The 25,223-nt window shown below is 36.5% G+C and overlaps 1 protein-coding gene across 3 annotated transcripts in view; it reads left to right on the forward strand.

Moving 5' to 3' along the window:
• Positions 1 to 25,223, forward strand: part of ATG5 (autophagy related 5) — an 86,352-nt gene that overhangs the window by 20,689 nt on the left and 40,440 nt on the right. For all 3 annotated transcript variants that reach the window (XM_033008473.2, XM_042803352.1, XM_033008474.2), the window contains exons 5-6: positions 3,399 to 3,561; positions 17,373 to 17,467. In XM_033008473.2, the coding sequence (XP_032864364.1) occupies positions 3,399 to 3,561; positions 17,373 to 17,467 (258 nt within the window). The remainder of the gene's footprint in view (positions 1 to 3,398; positions 3,562 to 17,372; positions 17,468 to 25,223) is intronic.

The following is a 25,223-nucleotide window of genomic DNA, read 5'->3' on the forward strand; positions in this document are numbered from 1 at the left end:
GAACTGCTAGGAGACATGTGGAAGCCAAAAGCATAAATGTTTTAAAAGTTTTTAAAGTTAATTTTTTTTTTTTTTTTAAAAAAAAGACCACTGATGGTAATTAAATAAAAGTATATGAATGCACCCCCCAGCCACTAATGCCCTGTTACTGGTGTAATTTTCTGTAAATGTAGCCTAGTGCAACTAGACGGTCACAGTATAAACAGATGTTTTGTGAACCAGAACTGAGAGATAAATACGGGTGGAATGGAGTTATGAAACCAGACTGTTGAAATTACCTGCAATGTTTTTGGAACAGTTTTTTTGTGAGAGGTTATTCAGCGCCTGTCTGTACAGATGATAACTACTTCTTTATGACCAAGTTTATGGTGCAAGTGTCTACTGGTGTGTGAGACAAAACCAGTAGTTCTCGAGCTTTCTAAGAAAATCAAAGTCAATGCCTAATAACTTTTATTTCAAAGGTACGGAATATAAAGGGAGTAAGACATTGCCAATAAGAGTACTTGAATTAAAGCTGCTTATGGAATCTATTAAAATTTTCTGCAGATCTCATAGTTGTATAGTCAGGGGTGGCTACCAGCTTGTTTACAATTGTCTCTTTCTTTAGGGACCTGAATAAAATTGTTTACATTTGATCATTACTTCTTCAAGTAGAAAGGAGGCAAGTAGAATTAAAAAAAAAAAAAAAAAAAAACAAAACCAAGCATATGTGCTCTGTATTTAAGTATAAAACTTATTATTCTATGCCCTAGTTTATAAATCAGTGGGGCAGTATTTTCTGTTGGTAGTCTTATGTAGGTGAAACTGTTTCCTATGCGTCTTGTAGATGCAGCGGTGTTGTTTTCTAAGTTATCACTTTCATGTTTAGGTTTTTCAGCTTCTACTCATTGTACCACATAGAAATGTGTTAGTGTTCCTCTAAAGAAAAGAGTAGACACCACTTAGATTGTAGGAGTGTTTTCCAGTCTCCTACAGTGTTACCGCTTAGAAGCTGGGAAAATTAATCGTGCCACACATTTGTATTACTGTGGCTAGATTATTTCCACTAGCTTAGCTAGCTTTGACCAATTTTAAATATCTCCTTGCCATTCTGCAGACCACACACTGTATGTTCTCTGGAATACATGCCCAGGGTGTGTCATTCCCTGTAATTTGAAATTCATTGGAAGAAAGTCAGCAGTGGGACCCTGCCGTTCAGTATTTAGACATATGTGTAACAAAACAGTCGTAAGAAAGCTGTTGTTTTCATAAACTTAGCTAAAACTTCAGCTTTTAACTGTGAAAGTCAGTTTTTAGGTTCCTATATTACTCAGCATTAGGTACATTCCATTGTTTCATATTTTTCTGAGGGATGCCAGTGTCTTACTTTTGAACTTTTTTTGATCTTGAAGTATGTTATTTCTGACTGTTCTTTTCTTTTAGACTGGTTACAAGACTTTACTTTTTTTATTTGAGCAAGTAAGTCAAACTTCTAAAAGTATTTTACAGGCCCATACGGATGTCAGCTGGCAAGTAACAATCCCAGTAATGTTTTCCGTTCATATTGATCCCACTTATGCTGAGACACTCGGCTTTGTAGGGGAGAAAGGGAGCAAGGTCTGCACTGGAAGGAGGACTTTCCTTTCTCTTCTGTCCTACTTAATGTCTTTATACTTGGCCATCCTCATATGAGAAACAAGCTTTATCTCTGTCCGTAGATTTTTAGTCAGCTCCACATACACCAGCGCTAAGTAACAATAGCACTTCCTTTGTAAGTTCAACACCAAACCGTGTACACTTCCATGGAAAAGATACTAGCAGTCTTCTCTTCCCTTTACACTCCTGTTTTTGGAAGATGCTCATCATTTTGATCCGCAGTTTCCAGAATCTGGGTTCACTGTCATAACGAGGAATAACTGTATGAAATTCCATTATTTAATTTCCAACTCTTTTCAATAACCTAATGAGGGGGGGAAAGATCATCCTTGTCCTCAGAATTTCCTTCAGGTGAGGCAATCCCCAGCTCCCTTTCATATTGCCAGTTGTTAGTGATTCTTGGATATTTTGAGTTTCTGTAGTTTGAAGCAGTCTTCACTATTTTTCCTGGTTTTATGTGGAGGAGGGAAGGTATGGGTTTTTTCAGCATTATGTTGCTCCTACTGTGACACGTTAACTATGTTGTAAAAGTAATTGAAAAATACCTTGTTATATGTACTTGTATTTCCAAAATGGTTTTGACAGTCCCTCACATAAGCTTTTTTAATATCCAATTTGTAATGGGTTAAGAAGAAAGGTCCACTTGTGGAATAACAGATGAGAATTGAAGTACAAAAATACATGGCAAGCTCTTGTTATGAAGGAGAGTACTAGTGATGCCATTCTGGTTTGGCTCTGGGGGTTGGCATTGCTCAGCATGGTCATAAGCAACTGTGAAAAGAAGATGGATAAGGAAGGGGATAAAACATGCTGTTTTTTTAAACTTTTGAAAACGAAAGACAATAGATTTGTGATAATAAATGCTTGTATTATTGCAAAATGGCAAGTGATACTAAGTGTTGATTAAAAAAAAAAAATTAGAGAACAACCCTAACTGTATAGATATACAATGTTGAACTTCTGAGTAGCTAATTAATTTTTTTTTTTTTTTTGGTACCTGAATGAGATTTAGTACTATAATTTCTTAATAAATTAATTAGGAAAGGTAGTTGTCATTTACTGAGGGGATAAAAGTTACCTGAGGAGTGGTAACTGTGCGTCTGCAATGCTGAAGGCAGTGTGCCAACTCTAACGAAATAAAAGGGGTATAGAATCAAGTCACACAGGCTAGCAATAGGCACATGTATTAGATAGAGTTGGGGCTGACAAGGATTTCCAGTACCTCTAAGGAAAAATGTCTGTAAGTGGACTATATGCTATAGTTCATATATGTGAATGATGATTTGGAGGAAACATTTTTCAAAGGCCTGCATAGAAGTAGGTGGTAAACTGCCACTGAGAGTCAATGAGAATTCAGTGCTTGTCACTTACTTCTCCCCCTTTTCTCCTGTTCATTGCCAGAGCATTGAACATCTGTTTGAAAACACGTTAAAACTCTTTTATTTCCTGAATTTAGGATGTAAGAGCCTAAATACATTCGTTGATGTATTTAAATGTATTTATCAAGTTGAGGTTGGGTGATTCAGTGTAATTTCTGGTTTTACAGAAAATTGTTCAACTTTGATTTTTCCTGAAATGTTTTTCACTGCAAAATCTTTCTTGGCAGCAGAGTGAGAGAATGGTTGTTACTGTCTTCCACAAGTAGAATATTCCAATGTGCTTCTTTTGTATAAATATAAACCTGATTAAAATTAAAATTTATTCTTCATCTTCTAAGGTATGTGATGCATTTATTTCTCTTGATCTATCTCTTCTCTTTGTAGAATTTTCCAGAAAAGGATGTTCTACACTGCCATTCTAAGGATGTGATTGAAGCTCATTTTATGGCTTGTATAAAAGAAGCAGATGCTTTAAAGCACAAAAGTCAAGTCATCAATGAGATGCAAAAAAAGGATCATAAGCAACTGTGGATGGGATTACAGAATGGTAAATACATAGCATCAAGTATTAATTACATTTAGGTCTAGCATGCTAATACATAATTTCTTCAAATTATAGTCATGGTACGGGATATAAAATGACATTGTTCTGCTGCAGAATTTTAGTCTAATGTCATGGAAAAGATTTTTTTTTTTAAATTACATTTTTTTTTAGTCACCATTTATGCGACGATCCAAATGTGGCTTGAGTTATTCAAGGAACTAAATTGGGTCCTGACTTTAGTTTAACAAAACAAAACCAGCAACAAAACAAAATAAATAGATAAATATTGTCTAGTGTACTTTTGTGCAACTGATGGTCTTTATTTGGGAGATAGCTGGGGTGTAAGTGTTGTTCAGTATTAACAATCTTGGACTGTAATGAAAGTTGTCTCCTCTAGTTAGTGTTTAAGGATTGTCACTGATAAACAATACAGACAAGCTTCAAAAAAGTTGCCCAGTAGATTAATAATTTTACTTTTCTCTCTGCCAAATTTATTTTTTTTATTGCTAATATTACCATGGCTTTCACAAAGATTTCTGCATAGATAAGTATTGACTTGAAAAAGTCAGCAAAATAATTCAGAACAGGATGTTCTAAAATAATTAGTGTTCTTACTATGCACAGATGGCATGAATCTGTATTGCAGTGCAAAATATAATTTCTTTTGTGTTTAGTGTCTCCTCTTTCTTATGGTTCTTAGAAGCCTGTAAATTGAAAAGCTTTGTAATTATTTCAGAAGCTGCTCTCTTGAATGGGTGGTAACACCACTTTCTGTGTGTTTTCCTCATCTCCTGAAGCTGTCATATGTATTATTACTGGTAAAATTATTTTATGGAAGCTGTAAGCATGAAGATGTTTATTCTATGTTGAGATACAAAATACTAAACACTTAGAATTAACATCTTCCCATATGTTTGTAAGGAAAAATAAATGAAAAGAAGCAGCTTTGAATACAAGACTTGAGGCATGTGTTTCCTTTGGACGGTGAGGTTCCAAATTAGTTTGGTTTTAATGTGTGCATTTAATGAGTGTGTGGGTTTTCTAATTTGTTGCTGTTGTTGTTTAGTGGTACAGCCTTTCACATTAAAGGTACTCCTGTAATAATTTTGAAGATGAAGTGCTTATTAGAAACTCTGGTTTCTATTTTTTATTTAATTGGGGAAGAGTTAGAAACTGAGGGATTATATTAATTTGCCATTTGAGTGGTATAATCTTGAGGGATGGTGTATATACCAGCAAAATTTATCGAGTGAGAAATTGCACTCTGGTTCAATTCAAAGTACTTCTTGAGAGATTCTGTTTTGTATAGATATTAGTCAGCAAACTGACTGGTAATATATTCGCTTTTGTGAATTAGCAGTAAATAAAGAGTTCTGGCCCACTGGAAGCTAGAATCAGTATGAATAGATGTTTCCCTAAAGGTTACATTGTTACAAGTCAATTTAAACTTCAATTTTAATAATTCTGTGGAAAAAACCTATTCTGCTGTAATAGTATTTGTCTTGCAAGCAGTTTAGTTCAAGACAAGAAGCAAAATGCTGTGCCAGCATAATTTTGTTTTCTATTTCAAGAATTATTAGTTTTACTGCAAAAAGAAATCCTGTCACTTCGTCCTGGTGCTCAGGGGTTCCCAGCAGTGCACTTTATGTGTTCTTTTTATTAATGCTTTTTAAATTAAAACTAAAAGAGCCCTAACATGAGTTATGAGTGTTATGAGTATAATAATGGCAGAAGAGTTAACTACACAATGAAATGGTGTGAGTTAAGGTTCTTTTCTTAATTAGAAGCTCGTTACCCTCAATATGAAAGGTAAGAGAACAGATATGCAGTGTGTTCCTTGCATGGTCATCTTAGGCTCTATCTTTTAGTTGATTACTTGTCTAAGAGTATCCTCAGTTGTAGAGAAATCAGGATTTCACTGTTTTGCTTTATATTGTTAACAGAGGTTGCCTAGCAAGGTTGATTTCAAGAAGGTTTCACTGTACTTAATGAGGAATTGCACCTGTGGAATCTGACACCTAAATGAGAAGTTTAAACACTCTTTTGAATACTTTCAAATGCTAATTTTAATTTCTCAGCTCTTCATAAAAGAGAAACAAGAAAAGCTTGTGAAACCAAGAAAACTCTTTTTAAGCATGTTGTATCTTTCAATATGTTTTTATAGGCTTTCGTTTGAGATGTAATAATTTTAAACCTCTTTGTGAAACAGAATGAACGACCACAAAAAAGAAAAGAAAGTAGCATTTGTGATAACTGCCCTGTAAGTAATGATACATCTGCAGGCTTTTTTTTTCTGTGAAACTTCAAACGATTTTCTTTAGTTCTTAAATATAGGAAGTGTTATTTGTTTAACGAGTGATAGCAATACTTACAGGATACATATTAAACTTACATTTTTGGGAAAAAAAAAAATCCGATTTTGCTTGTTTGGAGAAATGTAACTACCGATTACAAGTGTAATTTGATATAAATCTTTCTTCTGAGAAGGAAGTACTTGGACAGGTAGCATGAGAAACTTTTCAGTTGCTTGTAGATGGCTTTTAGGGGAAGAGCTGTAATAGAAAATCTGTGGCAAAATCTTGTGCTGGTAACAGCTGGTAGGTATTCATAACAACCTTTACACCCCTCCTCCCACCATTTCTGGTTTTGTGTTAATTTGCTACCAAATCAGGAAGGTAAACATACTTTTCTGTCTGTTGCTTGTGCTGTGGTTTTGCTTGTTCTTCAGACTTCACTTAGCCAATTTTTGTCCATAAAGCAGATATTTCTTAGCTAGATCACTTCTGTGGGACGAGTACATCTGTGTCACCCTAATTTCGACCAGTGTCATGGATGTCTGACTGTGGCAGGGAGGCAATAAAGGCAGGCTATACAGCTATACTTACCTCTGTTCCTTTGCAAGAATTGTTAAAATTCTTTGGTTAGAACTGATGGAAAATGTTACTTACTGTTCTCACCTTAATAGTGTTACGGCCATTTTTATAATGGATAAAGAGGATTTTCACGTGGGTGGTTTTTTCTTCTTGCCTTTTGACATCTCAACTGTTTTTAGGGGGAGACCTGTATTTTTTGCATGGTTCAAAGAATTAATATCTCTAACTTCAGTATATAATGGTTCTGATAAAGAAGGGGTTTTAGATTCAACACAGTTGCTTTTCATCACTTGTGGAGACACATAAGCAACCATACTGTTAAAACCCTCAAATTTTCACAAGCATCCTTTATAACCGGTGAAGACTAGACTTGGTATTTCTGATACACGTGTGGGGGAAATAAACAGTAAAGACTCATAGCTATTTTTAAGGTTTCTTTATATATTATAAAATATAATGAAGTCATCATTTTACTGAAAATGTTATGGAAAAATAATGTAATGCTCATTCATGCTGTAGGGTTTACCAGAAGTTAAGTGGCCATACTGAATTGTTCTTATTAAAGGAGAAGAATCCTGCAAACATTCAGAATATGCAATATTTTATCTTTAAATGTGTGTGATCTCTTTCTTGCCTTACTGACAGAATCAGGCCTGTGTTGTCTTGCATTTATTTCTAAGTTCTATCTAAACCAGTCCTGGGCTTTTGAGGGGCAGAAGCTGTGTTTTTTCTGGGTTATCACATTCCTGTTCAGAAATGTTTGAACTGCCAAAAATACAGTGTCAGACATTATCAGCAACTGTTTTGTGCTGTGTACACATGGCCCACTCTGGTCTGATATATAAGTTTCTCCTTTTAGGAGAGAACTGGTGGGAGCAATGCTGTTCTTTACCTCAGTCTGAGATGATGAGCATACTTTGGTAGCTGAACAAATCTCTCTAATCTCAACTGATAATTTGAAATTTACATTAGTCAATATTTAAGTCAATACATAAAAAATCTTCAGGAATTTATCTGGAGAATGAATGAACAAGCCATTAGTCTTTAAATCACAAAGCCATCTTTTTTCCTCCTTCTCTATTGCTACCAAGATGGTAATACCTTTCCATGTTCTATCTGTAGAGATTTGGTTAACTGTGAAGACAGATTAAACAATTCTTTTGAACTTTGAAAATGGATGTATTGGTTAAAAGAGAGGATTCAAAAAAAATGTCATTACCTTCCTGGGCTGGTGGCTAAAAATTTCTGGAAATGCAACAAGTTTTCTTATAGTTGGTGTTAGTACCTGTTTATTCTGGAGTTTCAATAGCATGGCATACACCAAACACTGGTGTGTTTGATATTGTGGAACCCAGAGGGATGCAGTATAGACAGATTCAAATAGCTCTGCACAAAGGCAGCCCGGCACTGTTTTGGTGTTGAGCTGGAGCTGGGTTCAGACAGGCTGGACCTGCAGAACGAATTGGGTGCATCAGAGCAGGCCTTCCCAGGGATTTTCTTTGGTGGTGGTGGTTTTTGTTTGGGGTTTGATTGGTTGTGGGGGTTTTTCTGGTAATGAATAGTGACCTAGACGTCGGTGTTAGTTCTGCAGTGTTTGCTGGCTTGTTACCATTTTCTGCACAAATGACTAAACTAGTGCTTCACGCGTATAGGTGCAGTATCATGATTCTAGACTGTCACCCTTCCGAAACTGGCTTTTGCATTGTTACTCTTCTGTGCTCTCCTGGTGCCTGCCTGCACAGCTGCTTCTCGTCGCGGTGCCAAGGTGGGGAATTGCTGGCAGCCTGAATTCTCCCCTTGGCTTTCTCTGCGCCACTCTCAACAAGAGGGCAGAGCAGAGCCGCCGTGTTTGTGAGGCCAGGGGGAATCAGAGGGCCTTAAAGGAGGACACGAACCTCGCAAAGGCAGAAAAGGGAGGAAAGCAAAGGGTAACCCTGCACTCACGACGCTACTTTATGCTGAAGTCTCTACCATGAGAGGATATTGTCTAGAGATAGGTAGACAGAGATAGAGATGCTTTCTGGTGTTTTCACCATCCTGTGTTACCTGTCCATGTGTCTAATGAAGACTGTTAAACTTTGAGGGAGCAAGCTTGGAGTTCTCTACATCTTTGGCACAGGTAATCTGCCAACCATATAATCTATTAATATGTATTGGAAAGTTTTAGTTTATATACCTGTTGCAGTTTCAAGGGATTCATGTTCCGTCCTCATTTTGACACTCTCCCTCCTGGAATGTTACCATTTCTTCAGAAATATAGTAATTTTCCAGACTTCTGCTGAAGCAGGTGCGCCTTTCATCTTCAGCCTAAATCATCAATATGCTAATTCTCTACCTTCGCTGCTCCTATTTTCTGTAGTTTTTTCAGACATTTGGTAGACTTGGATTCAGACTGAGAGAATCTTTGACTATATTTCTCTAGATCTATTTTACTTAGGTGTAAGTGATGTAGAACTTTTATTTTTTACTGCATCCTGCTTTCCTTCTTCCCCTCCCCCTCAAAATACATCCTTTCCTGAAAGACGTGTAAGGCCTAACTAAACTTCAAAGCAAACTATTTCTAAAAAACTGACTTCATTTTAAAATTAACTTTCTGTACTTGTTGAGGGATTTTTTTGCTTTTCAGTTTGAAATGCTTCGAAGTTACTTTCTGCTAGTAATCTGAATTTGACAGATGCACCAATATAAAGGTTCCTTAACTTTTAAGAAAAGCTGTATTTTAGAGGAAGCATAATAGAGGGAAAGCAAAGTAGGTTAGCAAGTTATATGGAGATATGCTGCTCTATTTTCGTATATATAAGCAGAGCATAATCAGAGGCAAAGAAGGTATTAAAATATCCAGGGTATCTAGACTTGGAGCAGAGAACTGGACGATGGGTAAAACTTCGGGAAGTCTGTAACAAGACCTAGTGCTCTCTTCCTACACAGCTTGTGGGTTGTGTGTTTCAAAAATGTGTTACACATTTTTAGTATTCATCAGAGCTTTCTTTTTTGCTTAAGTGATGATACCTACTGACATCACCTGCTTTTGGGCTACACAGAAAGTTTGAATTTGGTAGGATGTATGCATTTTCATATTTGAATAAAGGAAAGAATGATTTTCTTCCCCTGAACCTTTTCCAGATAAATTGATGACATAGAAATTAAGGGAGGTGCTGTTAAGGAAACAGTATACTTAAAGTGAAACTTCTGTTTTGTGAGTATGTTTAATAAAAGAAAAGAATGTTGGTAAAGTATGGCTTCATTGTATGTATTATAAGAAAAAGGGGAAAGGCCTTTTTGCATCTGATAGATAATCTGAAGAGTGAAATGCTGCTTTGTCATACAATTTTCAAAATGTCCTGTTAATCTGCAAAACTTAAGCAATATGTTTTTATTTCTTTATCTTCAGAACACTACTTTGCTATAAAAACTAATGGACAAATTATAGCATAAAAGTAAATGTTAAATACACTGATCTCAAACCTAACTGTACAGTATTAGGGGAGGTATTCTTCCAACCCCGCCGCCGTCCCCCCCCCCCCTTTTTTTTTTTCTTGGGTTGCATCTGTAGCTCAATTTAGAGTGTGGCTTATGAATTAGTATTTTCTTAAACTAGAATTTACTGTTAACTATACATAAGGAAGTTTTTCCTAATTGTTCTCTGGTTGTAAATGCTGCTGTTGGCAATTTGTTATAATGAATACAGGAAAGCAGAGTATAACTGATTCAGTTAATTTACACAGTAATAGTACTAAAAAGGGAGTTACAGACCTAGGCAGCCAACTTTGAGGCCCATACGCCACTGTACTTGACTATTATTAGTACTTGAGCTAGTTAGCATGATGTTTATTTTTGTGATGATTCCATGACTTATGCAGCATAGACAGGCCAAGTAAAGCCTACTTGCTTTTTACTTTCAAATTTTACAATCTCTACTTGCTTTCCTCTGGTATTATATAGTAATATGCTTGCCGAATGTAAATTCGGAGGGTGTGTAAGATGAATGGGCACATCATGCAGTGGAGGTATTTCAGGTAATGACTGTTGTGTAATTACAAGGCAAAATTATGACTATTTCAGATACATAAGTTTATGTTGAATGTTGTTACTTAGCTATGTGTGACGTGAAGAATATTTCCACATGTTTCTGTAGCTAGCTTCTGTCACTTACATTACGTCAAAACAGTTCTAAGATCCTATCTCTCCATATCTGATAGTTACTTGTGTCTGAAGATAGTCTGAAAAGATTAATACACTTGTGTGCCCTTTTCAGTTGTGGATTTGTATTATATACCATGATCTGTCAGAATACCCAAGTAATCTAAGCATTTAATAGCAAGAATATTTTCACTGTGGATGATGGCAATGTTTAAAATAGAAAAGGGAAAAAAAAAAGAAATCTTACACTTTAATGATGCCATACAGTATTTCAGCTGTGTTCTCAAAAAGGCTGCCACTGAACTGTAGTAGTGAGCGAAGAGTCAAATGTGTATTGGAGTCTTCCTGAAGCCCTTGATAATCATAATTATCTGTGGTTTTATTGGACAAGAATAAGAACAATCAGTTTAAGATGGCCTAAATTCATTTAAACCAAGTCTTTAAATAGCTGAGAAATTAGAGTAACCAGCTGTAAATACTGTTTCTGAATAGCACAATACAGTTGGTTTTGAAGTGTTTAAAATATTTATCTTTCGTTAACAAAGATGCTTCATACTTGAGGCATACTGCACAAAATTTAACTTATTTATAAATTTTTTTTTAATTTCTCACCGGTCAGCAGAACTATGTATGCATGTAGTCTTAGTCTTTTTGATAACAGTGTGGAAATAGAATTGATACTAAATTTTGAGAAGACTGTTTTCTGGCTGTAGCAGTTAAACACAGTGCTTGTTTAGAGCATGAGTCAGTAGAAAATACACTTGCTTTAATATTAAGAAAATAGACTTTGTATCCTTGACTCGCAGCTGTAGCTCTCTGTACTGTACAGTTTACTTGATCATATGTATGTGACAGATTAAACCCTTAGCGAGTCTGTTTACGACTAAAAGAAAAAGTTGGTGGGAGTGATTGGTAGGCTGTAGGGTGGATCTGCTGTTCAGAAGGACCGTGATGAGCTGGAGCAGTCGGCAAGCAGGAGCCTCCTGGAGCTGACAGACGCCAAGTGCAAAGGCTTGCACCAGGGACAAGAAAAACCCCATACGTCGGGGCAGGCCAGGGACTGACTGGGAAGCAGCTTTGTGGAAGTAGGTAATGGTGAACAACAAGCTGAATGAAAAGTCTGTCGCGTGGTGTTGCAGAAATGAAGATTAACCAGGAAGCTGCTTTAGCCCTTGTGCCCGCTAGAATATAGCCAGATGGTGAGTAATTTTTCCCCACGGCTCAGCACTTGTAAAGCTGCACGGGGAATGCTGTGTCCTCTTTGGGACCCCGGGATGAAAGAAATGTGGGCAAACAGAGAAGAGTCCAGTGGAGTGCCGCTAGGACGATTAGGGGCTGGAGCATATGCTGCATTAGAAGAGAGTGGAGTAACTGCCTTGTTTAGCCTGAAGACAGGGAGGCTGAAGATGGATCTAATAGCTGCTTTCCACTACCTAAAAGGAAAGCTTGTAGAGCAGATGGAGCCAGACTCTTCTCAGGCATACCTCCATTGGCAGTGGAGTTGGGCAATTACAAAAGAAAATGGTTAAAAGGAAAGCTTGTAGAGCAGATGGAGTCAGACTCCTCTCGGACATACCTCCATTGGCAGTGGGGTTGGGCAATTACAAAAGAAAATGGTTAAAAGTTGTGGCAGGAGGAAGTCTGATGGGGTATTAGGGTGGGGGGAGTGAAAGTGGTTGAATGGAAACCCTTGGAGACAGTCAAAACTTGACTGGGCAAGGCCTTGAGCAAACTCATTGAACTTTGTGCAGACAGCTCTTTTTTTTTTTTTTTTATTTGGCAGGAGCTTTTATTCCAAAGCTTGACCTCCAAAGGCACTTCCAATCCAAAGGTTTTCTGCGGTTCTGATAAATCAGCTGGGGAGTCTTTGGTCTCAGTTAATGCTATGGTTGGTTCTGCCCAAGTACTTCTAGCTGTGCATCATTTCTGTCATTCATAAGGTTATTAAACAGTGGTGAACCATTGAGAGTAGACAAAAGCTTTGTGTTTTTTAAACTCAAGGGTCAGACACATTTTCATGCAAGCTGCAAATTGGTATTGCTTGCACAGAACTAGAGATCCAATTGCATTCCAAGCTTGCTTAAATAAAATTTATACAACTAGGTGGCTTTAAGAAGAAACCATGAATAGTCCAGACAAAAAAATCATGCACATATCCTGCCCTGAGGGCCATACCCATTTGTTTACTTTTTTGACTTTCTAAAAAGTTATTGGAAGATAAAAGCCATAAATCACCATTTCCTTTTTGAATTTAAACAATCTTTTCCTTGGCTTTGCATTAATTCTTTCTGTTATTTAAATCCTTCTCCACAGCCTTCATGAAATGTACCCAATTCTGGAGTCAGTACTCTGATAGCAGTTGCATCAGTGTCAAACAGAGAAACAAAACAATTCCTTATTGTTAAGATATTTCTGTTGATAGGTTTAAAGATTAGCATGGGGTTTTCTTAGTTCGTTTGCCCACTGTTCTGTTGTGGGAATTCCATTTTAACTGGCCATATGCTGTGACCACTGTGTCTTAATTGCCCATAATCTCTGTGTATGCTCATTTAAAGCTGTGCTGCACTGAAATGCGTATGTTGGTTGCAAGCACTGGAGCAGTGCCCTTTTCCCCCCGCAGTGGTCTATCCTGGCTACCATTTTTGTAGAGTCGTGGGTGGAAGAGAAGCACCCACCATCAAGAGCTATGTGAAATTTCAAGTTGTTTGAAGCATGACAGCACTTGACTTTCAGAGAATGACTGTAAGATGCTAGCACAAATGAAACTAATGTTTCTAGTTGTCTGAAGAAGTGTGCCCCCAAGTCTCAGCCTGAGAAAGAGGCCCAGCCTTCAAAATTTAAACCTGGACTAATAATCCTTAGTTAACACTCCTTAATAGTAAAAGATTCAGCAGCTACTGTCTATTAACAACAAACTATGATTGGAGTTACCAACAACTTTTTAATACAACATTTATAAATTTGAATTAATTTCAATGACTGCTAGAGGATCTCCAGTCTTGCTTAATGGAGAAAACCACAGTTCTCAAAGTGTTTCCCTGTAACAGCCTTTTTAAAAAAAAAAACTGTTTTAAAGGGTGCTTTAAAGGCATGTACAATTTCAGTGATAGATTTCTGAACTCTAAATGCATAATGTGACACACTGAATTTGTAAATTTATGTTTGAGGTTTAATTTGTTGCTTAATTAATTTGTGTACTGAGATTATTGTTATGGATGACATTAAGTCCTTGTAGTTTTACCAACTCATACTATTTCTATATACGTAAATAGGTATTTTCAAAGCTCTCCTTAGATTCTGTGCATCTCTGTAGTACTGAAGGCTAGTGTCTGTCTGGTGTTTGGGCATTCAGTGACTGCATTTCTAGTAGGTGAATATTTATAAATATAAGTGACTTAGCTGATAGATTTTTCAACTAGATCCTCAATTATTTGGTTATTAACTTTTTGATCTTTGACATAAAATACAGAGCAAAAAGTTTTTCTATTTCACTTTAGGCAAAGTTACATAGCAACCATCCTCTCTTGTTTAAGAAATATGATTAGTAGAGTCATTTGAGACTTTTATACTGTCACTAATCTCACTTCTGTTCGAATTTTATTGCCATTACTTTAAATATTGTTATTCAGATATGAACATCTGCCTTTTGCAAGTACTGTTTTTTGCTAATACAGAAACTCTTTAGCACATCGGTCAAACACTTTCTTAAAAACAGATGGATTGTGGAAAACAAAAGTAATCAGATTTTGCTATTACGGGAGTTTAGATATCATGTAGACTTCATAAGCTTTTCACAAGGGAGGGAGATGAGTGTGTGAAGTACTTTTGCTGATAGGTATAGAACTGTTTACTAGCTTGATGAAGACTCAGTTTTGTTTTGATTGTCAAACTTCCGGCCAGCACCTTCTGTTTTTAAGTCCTGTCTAGCCAAAGCACTAATTAGTTCTTATAGATCATCATAGCATTAATAGCTTTCTTAAGTCTGTTTTGCATAAATAGGAGGTACTGACACACAAAAATGGGAGAATGATGAATCCTATTGCTTATACTTTCAAAGGGATTGGGGAAGGGGGGGGTGTTGGGTGGTGTTGGATGTTTTGTTTGTTTAAGCTTTGAGTTTTAAGGGTTCTGCAAAAGCAGTTATTTTTGGATTTTGTATTTTGGAGCTTTAGGATTCTGGCATTCAGCCAATGCTCCCAATGCTAATAAAAGCTCTTGCCAGGTCATATATATAACAGTATGGAAACTGGGTAGCCTTTTCGTGCTGCTTGCTTTAAAAATTTGTGTTAATTTTCTTACACCCAACTCATTTTCCTGTAGTAAAAATACTTTATCCATGGAAAAATGTATGGAGACCAGCAATATAAGGTTATGAGGATGAATTAACTTAGATGTATTCAGACAGTGCTGTACACACCATGGAGATATGTCTTAAGATGTCTGACTCCATTATGTCTAGCTAATTTACTAGAAAGTTTTTCATGCCCTGGGATATCAGGTGGATTGACAGAACACGATTACAAAATGCAACAAGTTTGTCATTCAACTGTTGCAGATTTACTGCTGTTACATTTAGAAACTACAGAAACTATTAGACATTTAAACATCCTGATAAAACAGTAGATTGTCTTGAGCATTGTCGGAGTGTTCAGAGAATAATCTGAGAAGTATAAATTTGTAAATTTACCTGCCTTAAATAAGATTACCCACATGATTTCTGGGGGGTGAGGAAGCTGGAAGGAAGAACAGAAGTGAGTTAACTGTACATTACCACTGTTTAACTTTTGTTTTCCTTGAAAGTTTCACTTGTTTGCCATATATGCCACAAGGGGCAATGTACTTAAGCTCCTGCCGTAAGTCTGTTATTTGTTCAGAATTTCTTGTTTTTCTGATCTATGTGATGTGTTGCTTATCTCTATTGAATTCTGAGGACAGTAGGCTGTTCACCCAGCTTTTCTAGTTACTGTAATATGAGCATTAAACAAGTAAATTAAGTTAATGTTTGTTTTATTTTTGTTCAGATAAGATGTCTTCAAATGTGTAGATTCCTTATTTGAAAGTCTGCTGAAGCTCACTAGCTTAAGTAGGTCTTGATTGTCTTGTGTATCACCGTAATGAATAGTTTTATCAACTGAGTTTATAGTCAGAAGTGGTAATGAAAGTATAAATTGATCAATGCCCACCATGGGATGCCTGTCCACACCGTCTGGAGCAAAAGCCGTAAGCCGTTCTCAGTGCTGTCTGCAAGGCTGACTGACAGAGGTGGTGAGGAGGACGCAGGCGTTCTTTGTGCCAGACATTGTTAAGAGTAAACCTGTGACTCTGGAGGCAGGTGTTCCCAAACGCAGGCTTGCTTGGGTACGGTCAGCTCCAGGGCGGTCCCTGTCACTGCCGCCAGCGGAGCTTCCCAGTGGGTGAGCTGTGGGGTAGCACCATGTTCCCCCGGCAGGTACCTGCCTGGTCCTGCTGACTTCAGCTCAGGTGAGTGCTTGTCAAGAGGCACTTGCTGCTAATCAGCAAACAAGGGTGTGGAAGTACTTTCTGAGATAAGTATCAGGAAATGCTGCTGCGGAAGACCTGGCAGGAGCTTGTTTACAGTTTCTTGGAAATTCCTGCCTTGTATCACATTCAGGAAAGGCAATGTGTTACAAACCCTGCAGTATGTGTTAGCAGTGTCTTTTAGCGCACTGACAGGCATGGAAGTAAATCTCAGACTCAGTTTTCTGCAACTGCTTTAATTGTTATCAGCAGTTTTGTAAGAGAGAAGATACCTTTGTTCCGTTAATAGGTATCTGAATTTTACCTTGCTTCAGGGGGGGCTGAATTCTGTAACGGTTTTACTGTCAGGCTTCTTGAGGCTCAGCTAAACATCGTGCCAAGGAGGGAAAATGGACACTGTGTGTTCCTTATGAAGAAACTGTCACTGTGTTTGGTGTCTTAGAGAGTTAGGGCCTATAAGGAAATTTATCCCTTGCTTTTCCCCTTCTAAAGCTGCTTTCTCCAGTAAGGCTAGCAGCGGCTTTATTCATCTTAGCTCTTCATGGTCCTTTCTGTCACTTTTGGTGTTGGTTGTCTGCTTGGTTTGAGTAATTGATTTGCTTGTATAAAAGCCTTTTCTGCTCCAGGCCTACGCTGTCCTTAATACATTTTAAGTGCAGTAAGCCATTCAGTTCTTGTAATATCTGAACAGAATGAAGTGGTGTGCTGCCTTGGGCTACTTTACTAAACCTAGTTACTTGGATAATATTAACAAAAATGTGTTTCAATCAAACTTTTATTTTCAATATTTTTTCTGATCATATCATACATTGATGCAGATTATTGTAATATTTACATATCCAAATGTAAACCCCTCAAGAAATTTTTCTACTGCTTTAGTTTCTCTACTTTACACCTATTGTTCATCTATAGTTAAAAAAATTAGATGTTTTTTAACAAACTGTAAGATGCTGTGGACCAGTAGCAGCAGGGAGTGGAGAAACAGGCACTGTTAATTGAGGTAATGAAATCCATAATTTGTGGCCCAGAGTGTCTCTAACAGTGGGAGATACGATATGAATTCAAGTTGCTTTCTCTTTCAGTTCAGTAAGTTGCTGCATCACTGTTTACATAGGAGAATGCAGATGACTTACCGTTGGCTTCAGGCTAAATAGGGAGGAGAAATGTGGAGAAAATAAATGAATACAGGTCGAACCTCTGTAAGCAAAGTTTTCATGTTGTTCCAATCATGTATCATTTATCTCTTTTAGGTGAGGAAGACTATGTTATTAATATTAACAAAATCTAATTTTACCTTCACAGATAAATTTGAGCAGTTTTGGGCAATAAATCGAAAACTCATGGAGTATCCTCCAGAAGATAGTGGATTTCGATACATCCCATTTAGAATTTATCAGGTAGGAGACGATGAAATAAAACCACTTTTAGTAAACTCTTCCACTGAGGTGTCATATATCATAGTCTGTTTTCAGAATTATATGTTCCCTTTTCTAACATGATGGTAAAACTTCGTATGCTCATCTTTGCTGGACCCTTGAGTTGTATGACTTAGCAAAGACAAAATAGGCTGTATTTTTTCTAATAGATAATTACTATTCATTATGTTGTAAGTGTGTAATACTTTAGAATGTGTAATGATTGGTTTAGGTTATGTTTGGTTGGGTTTTGGTGTTTTTTTAAGCTAATTCTGTCATTAAAAGTGACTTCTAACTATGAAGACTTCCTTGGATGCAAAGCGCCCTTTGAAAAGTCTAAGTCAAACATTTCGGGAACAACACTTTTCCCTCAACCACTGTATAGGCTTCTTTTCTTGTTGGCATTATAAGTTGAAAGTAATGGCATAGGTCTTACATATAGTTCTTACCTTTGTCTCTTAACTGCATACTTTACAATCCAAAACTAGCTTTGAATATTTTGTCTGCTTTAATATACTGGTGTTCTGTTTTTCTCAACAGTTTATTTGGAGACATATTCTTTGGAATCCTTACAATTTTTTGCTTTACCCTTAGTTTTTATAGCATTAAGGTCGTGATGAAGTTTGAAATCAAGTATGGTTAAAAGCTTATACAGAATTCATATAGCCTCTCCGTAAATTAAACAGTTCTTCTTTATTTTGTCTTTGAAACACTTCCATATATTTACATGTTTTGCACCTGTGACTATCAAAAAAAGTCCTTTATTCCTAACTGAGTAGTCTGTAACTACTTTATAACAGGTTTTAATGACCATAAAAACCTATACAATCTTGCAATGGGACTGAAGTAACTTTTAATGTTAGATATAAGACATTTACTGTCATAATGAAACCTTAGATTGAGAACGGAAGTCAGTTATTTTGTCAGAAGTCATAGCAGATGGCAAGGTTTGTATAAGTATCAAAAAGTATGTGTCAGGAAAAGTAGTTCACTCACAGCATTTTGTTTTGTTATTAACTAAGTTGTTTGTTTGTTCTTTGATAGGTGGGGGTTTTTTTTAAGTCTTTTCATAGAAATCACGTAAATGTGTTTGTGAAATAGAGGTTTTGCTGTTTGAATAAGGTACAGACCCTTAAGCCATGAGGGAAATTTTCTGTGATATCACATGATTTCATGCTAGTAAAGCTTTTCTGAAAAAAAAAAAAAAAAGTTGAATTCAGTAATATCTCTTCCTTTAGCCAGTAGAATTTACTTTGATTCTCATTATCTTTTCAATTGGAAACCCTTACTTGCTGTAGTCTAAACCCAAAATATCTAAGAATAGAAGACCAAGCACTAATAAAGATGATGCTGAGACGGCCTTTTAGAAGGTTGGTGTGTATTATTTTCGGTAATGCTGCTCTTAATTTTCCTAAATATTAAGTGATGTTCCTCTTTTTAAAAAAGTGGATGCAGGTGTTTCTAGCTTTTTTGTTTGTTGTGTGGGTTTGTGTACTGATTACTGCTCATCAGAAAAGCCTGTGTATGTAAAGGAGTCTTCAGAAAGTGTTAGGAATGGTGAGATTATAATTTGATTCCAGGCAAGGAGTTAATTCCTGTAGTTTTAACATAATTTTACAGTACTTAGTGACAGACTTGCATATGCTGAAGTAACTGATTCAAAAGTGTTCTTAAGGTGTATTAAACCCCCACCCTGATATCCAGGTGGATGGCAGGAAATTACTAGCCAATTGCTTCAGTGAGGAGAGTTCCTCCTCTTTTCCTTCCATTACACCAAAACTAGCAGAAGGAAATTCTGTGAAGGGAACTGCCTAGGTTGTGTTTTGACAATGTGAGGTAGAGGAATTTGTTTTAATTCAAATAAGTGTACTAGATGATGTATCAACTAAGAAAAAAAATCAGTCTTAGCAATGATTAAATGTGACTGGGAAAAGTTGCTGCATAAAAAATGCATGCAATAAAATGATCTGATATGCTTTTCACTGAAGGCCAAATATCTCCAAAACTCAGAGGTTCTTTCAATTGTAAAGTTTGTCTATTAAAATACATTTCTGAAGAATAATATGAATCATACCACATGTGGTATCCAAATCTGATGGTGTGTGGGGGAGAAAGAGACGGCAAAAATATGAACATTGTACTTGGGTAAGTCAGAACTAAACCAACCACAGGTAATTTTAAAAGCCCTTGTCCAGCACCTCTTCTTTTAAGATCTTCAATCTTAAGCTAAGATTGGAACAGAATCCTGGTATCTACTGTAGAATATGAAGAAAAACACTGAGTATCACTAAGGATCAACTAATTTTCAATTTTGAAAGTTAGCTAAGAGATATTGGAGATTTTTCACCAGCTGTCATGGTCTAAACTGTGTTGTATGGAACTTGCACCAGATGAACCTTTGACATAGGTGGAAACTTCTTCTACCAGAGATGGTTTAAAAATAGTGATTATATTTTTGTGACACTTTTACTTAACATGTGTCCAAAAAAAAAAAAAAAAAGTGCCTCACTTATTTACTTCAGAGGTGTAAGCTGCTGTCTTCAGTTCTTCAGTTGACAGTTGCTCGAAAATGTTTTTGCCTTTTTGTCTGATAGTACTATCGATTAGAGTGCCTTTTTTCACTTGTTCTTTAATAGCAGAAAAAAAAGTAATAGCAGTGTTTTGAATACAGTATGCATTTAAGAGTGTTGTTTTTCTTGTACAGTACGAGAGCTAGTTTGGCTTGAGGACTTTTTCCCCATGTTTATAAGACCAGCTGGTTTTGCACCTTCTAATTGAACAAACTATATGGCTGATAGACAGCAGGAAGCTTTCATCAGTCTTTGGCTCCGGGCGCTGTAATGGAGCATATTAGTCAGGCACCAGAGAGGAGTCTCTACGTGCTGGTAGAGACTGCCCGGATGGACTGCTCTCTGCCGTCTTACGCTGCAGAAGGGAGCGCACTGAGTCTCACTTGTTGTGCACTTATCCCCAAGTTTTGGTATCTTGCTCTCTCCCTGTGTCATGCTCACCCGCTTGCTCTTGCTTGCTCTCTCCCTGTCAATCTGCCTCCTTTCCTCTGGAGTCTGCCCTGTGAGAATATAGGATTTAAAGTTTTAAGTAGCATTTCATTCTTGAGAATGAAATTACAAAAGTATGTGAAAGAAAATGCATTGAAACTATTCATGGCAAGTTCTTCTGAGCTTTTTTAGAGTCACACTTGGTTTAAGGCAGGCTGACTGTTCTGTGTTTGCCAGACCAAAAGGGGATGATCTGGGATTGTTTGGTTGCTTGTTCGTTTTTTTGGATACTGGGACATCCCTTAGAATTGGAATGAGCATTTTCTTTGCTTATATTTTCTAAGGGTTTTGAATAGGTTAATTTTATTGTCTAATTACATAATAGGCCTTAGCTTTGAACAGGTTTTTCCTATCATAAGTCCCTTAAGATGTTGTGATTAAATTGTACGGTCACAAATTGTTATGGTATTTATCTGCCTTGGTAACATGAGTGAAATTCTCTGTACTTAATAATACATTGGTTAAATCCAACACTTTGCTCTGTCAAAGTGGCAGTACTGAGATGTCTAAATAGTTTTAAATGTCTACCATGACCTGTCCTCTAAAAATAGTAAGGTGGGAGGGGGAAATTAAATATTCAAGGACATTATTAATATCTGGCTCAATAAATGAATCAGAAGCCTAAGCGTGGACCTTTCCCAAGCAATGGAAGACTTGTATTTGTATTTCCACATCAATTGGCAGAGCTCAGATAATCAATTGCAAAACCCGTTACAAGTATGCAAATCAGCATCACAATTTGGCTCATGTTATGACAACTACTCAAAAAATGATCAAAACAGATTGATTGGAAAGATACTTGGTCTACCTGTAGTTTCTGAGTAATAATGAATCCATCCTTTTATGCTAGTAGGTTATTAATTTTTTTTTTGTTTTGTTTTGGTCAAAAAGCCTCCATTGCATTTCAAGGCTGAATTTAACTTCAACTCCAGCTTCTAGATTTTGTTTTGTCTTACACCACTTTAAAGTCATCTGACTTTGTAACCTCCAAGTTCACTTATGGAGTTACTTCAGCAGCTTCTGTTTTCTTTGGTAAGCTGAATTAATTGAGCTCGTTAAGACTCTTGTCTTGAGGCTTGCTTACCAGTGATGAAGTTGGTTTATTTAGTCATCTTTTCAAACAGTAGCTAATATTTTGATAATCCTCAAGATCAGTATTAGATTTATGGAGACATAGAGGCCAACAGCAAAGTTTATTTCTGTAGGATTTTAGACCAGAAATACTTCACGCACTGGTGGGAGAGAGGTAAAGTTGACTTCTACTTGAAGCTGCAAATCTGAACATTTTTATGGAAGAAGTTGCAATGCAATGGCTCGTCAGTCAAAAGGACTAGAAAATGTAAGTGCTGTCGACCTGAAGAGGGCAACACAACACAGCAAGTTTCAGTGTGTTGTTGGCTGGTGCAAAATGATCTTGAATAGACCTATGTGGAATACCTTATTTAACTTTTTTCTTATTTATTAAAAATGACGTTTTCATAAAAGACCTGCTGGAAATAGATTAATTTATTTCTTAAAAGCTCTCTTTTACAAAGAGGAAGTTTGGGTCACTAAGAAAATAATGTGAAGTGATGGTGGATTTCTGTAACAGAGCTGTGCTCAACTGAATTTCTGCGCTGAAAAGAAAAAAAGCAGGCTCTGATTCATCATCAATTGAGTACACAGAGTCGCTTATTCTAATATCTGATGGTTCAGTACTGAAGAAACATTAGCGCACTTTCACCAGTTTTAAATTACTTCAAAATCAAAGGTCTGTGGATGAGAAAATTTAAAAGCTTTGGTAGGCAAATATTTTTCCTAGTGCCTCATTACTGAAAAAAAACCCCCACCAGCCTTTTATCAAGTATTGCATATGGGCAGCGTGATCCATAAGTTGCTATGTATATTTGTTTTCTGAACTTGATTGCTCAGTTCTGTGCTGAAAGTAGTAGCCATTTGACAAGTTGTCACCTTGAGTTGAAGGTCACTGTCACCACAGTTGAGGTTCCAGAATTGCATAAGCTTTTTTGATCCAAGTGCAAACTGAAATGAGTTAGCTCAAAGCAACGCTGTTAAAGATCACTTTTTTACATGTGTTGTATTAAGGGATGTCCATGCAGTTCTTTTAAAAGACTTAAGGAACCCATGTGCAAGATTAGCCCTGGGCCTTTAAGAATCTCAGTACAGGACAGGGGCTGTCAATCAGAGTTTAAAAGAAAAATTCTGAGATTATAAGCTGTATTTGTTGTCAGAGATGTGACTAAAGTTTACATAAATATGCCAAGTTATCTGTAAAACTGTCAATTTGCCTAGTTCAAAGCACTTGTAAAAGTTGCATAGTGCTCAGGGAAGGAGGCACAGAAGAGATGGGGCAATAAAACATCAATTTGGGTAGCTTCTCTGAGCCAGGGTTGAACTGTTACCAAGTTGGATAGTTTTAAACTGGCTCAGGCTTGTCAAGAGGAGCTACAGAGATCCTGCTGAGTTGAATGTAGATTTAGCTTGTATACAAAGAATAAAGTAGTTTTGTCTGTATAGTTTGTTGAGGTTCTGTATTATAACTAGTTTAAAACAATTTAGGGATATACTGGTTTCTGCATATTGGGGAAAACTGGGTAGTATTTTTCTTTAAATCCTTTTTTATCTTATCAGATACTCAGATCTTAGAAGAATCTCTGTGTATCAAAAACTGGTAGCATTTCAGTAGTTAATTTATTACCTTTGTGTAAACGGTTATATAGAATTTCTTTGTTAGCAAAAGATAAGTCAAAATACATTTTGAGTTATGATGACGTAATGAATACTTTTGGTGGAAAAAAAAAAATTGTCTTTTCCTAATTTGAAAATGCCTTAATCTTACCAAATATCTTACGCATTCCCTAAGCACAAATTGGTTGTTACTTTTTTTAGCAGATTATTTTTCTATAAAACTCTAATTTGTCATATTTTCTCTGAATTGTCTTATGATAATGAACTTGTATATAAATAAGTTTTTAATGTAAATGTTCATGCTATAAATTTGAATTTAAACCATGAGGTTTGAATTCTTGTGGCTCTATTTCCCTAAACTGTTCCATTAAGCTAGTACTCTTGTATGTTTATGTATCATCCTAAATTTGTTATGAAAGTTAATGTATGCATGCAATTAAAAAAAAAAATGCACTTTTCACCTCAACCTTGAGTGTTAATTCTTACGAATATGAGTACATTGAGAGGCTGGGTTGAAGACAGTGAATGAGTCGGTAATTCCGCTGTATTAGGTCTGTTTAGAGTTACTGCTATATCTTGTAGTTTAAAAGCAGTGCTCTTTATTATATTGCTGCCTTTCCTTTGATCATTAAAGCTGATCATTTGACTTCTCTGTTTCACTTGGTTTAGTCAACGCAAACTGATTTGCCACTTTCACCACATACTTCGTTAATGTGGTCAGGTTCTTATTTTTTAGCAAGAGGGATTTTTGCCACCTGAAACTTGCAATCCAGAGCTGTATTCCTCTGAGATTGGCTCTTGTACTCTGACACAATAGAAAAACAAATAAAAAAAAAACCACAAACAAACCAACCCAGTTGGTGAACTGCTTTGCATTCAGAAAAAGGGGAAAAGCAGATAAGAATTTTTTCCTTCAGAGGGGTGAAGAATGTCATATTCAAGGGTTATTTCTGTGTCTGTGCAGTAAATGCAGTGCCTATTGTTTAGGAATTAAACTAGAACAAAGCCTAGCCTATGACAGTGATGCAAAAAGTTAACTCTGCATAGATGAAAGTCACATCAGTACCTGTTTTGGTTTGTCAATGTCAGCATGCCATCTTATTTTTCCTTTACTTATTTTTAAATAAAATAGGTAAATAAAGCAGGTTAACTTTCGCACAAAACTGAGCGTTAGAAAATATAGAAAGTGTGAAGTTTTTTGGAAAGTCCTAAGACTTTTATTTGTACTTTCCAGAAGACTGATAGCAAATTGTACAGAGGTAAGTATGGAATGGAGCAAACCTATGAGGAAGTGGCATATGACACCATACTCCAGGAATACATTATGTATTAACAAACATAAATTTCTGAAATTTTGCTATCCTTGACTATAGGATTTTTTCCTAGTTAATCATTATTGTAAAATACTACGGTGAATTATTGGTTTTAATGCTTTTAAGTAGATGGAAAGTGTTGTATGAAGTATTGTACTATTCATTGCTCTTAAGCAAGCAATGTCATGTTTGCTTTTGTGAATCCATTTCTAAAGTTGTTTGCTTCATAGGTAGTTAGTACTCAGTTACTTGTATGTGAGGCTTAGGTCTGCATATGTGCATAAGACACTGAAGCTGTGAAAAGCACTGTTGATTTGTTGTCACTGGCGCCTCAGATACCTTGATATTTTACCAACTGCAAATATGAATCCTTTTCTGGGACAGAAATTTAGTACGTAAGGCCATGTTTATACTGCAGATGTTTTTGTCTTCTCAATGCTCAGCAAAACTCTCTCTTGAAACCGTTTCATTCTATTTAGTCTCTGTTATTTCTGGCCTTGTGAGCATTGCCTGCTGTCTGTTCTGTGTGTTACCACTCTCTTGAGTGTTGACCTTCTTCTACTTTCAGGTTCTGTACAATTCACCTGAGGTTAAATAAAGCAAATTCAGTTGTTCAGAGAATATAGGGCTACTTTCCCTGCACAAGCAAATTTAATGGATCATTTGAAAGATCAGCCA

This window comes from Tyto alba, unplaced genomic scaffold (assembly GCF_018691265.1).
Source record: "Tyto alba isolate M040663 unplaced genomic scaffold, T.alba_DEE_v4.0 Super-Scaffold_40, whole genome shotgun sequence".
Taxonomy (NCBI): Eukaryota; Metazoa; Chordata; class Aves; order Strigiformes; family Tytonidae; genus Tyto; species Tyto alba.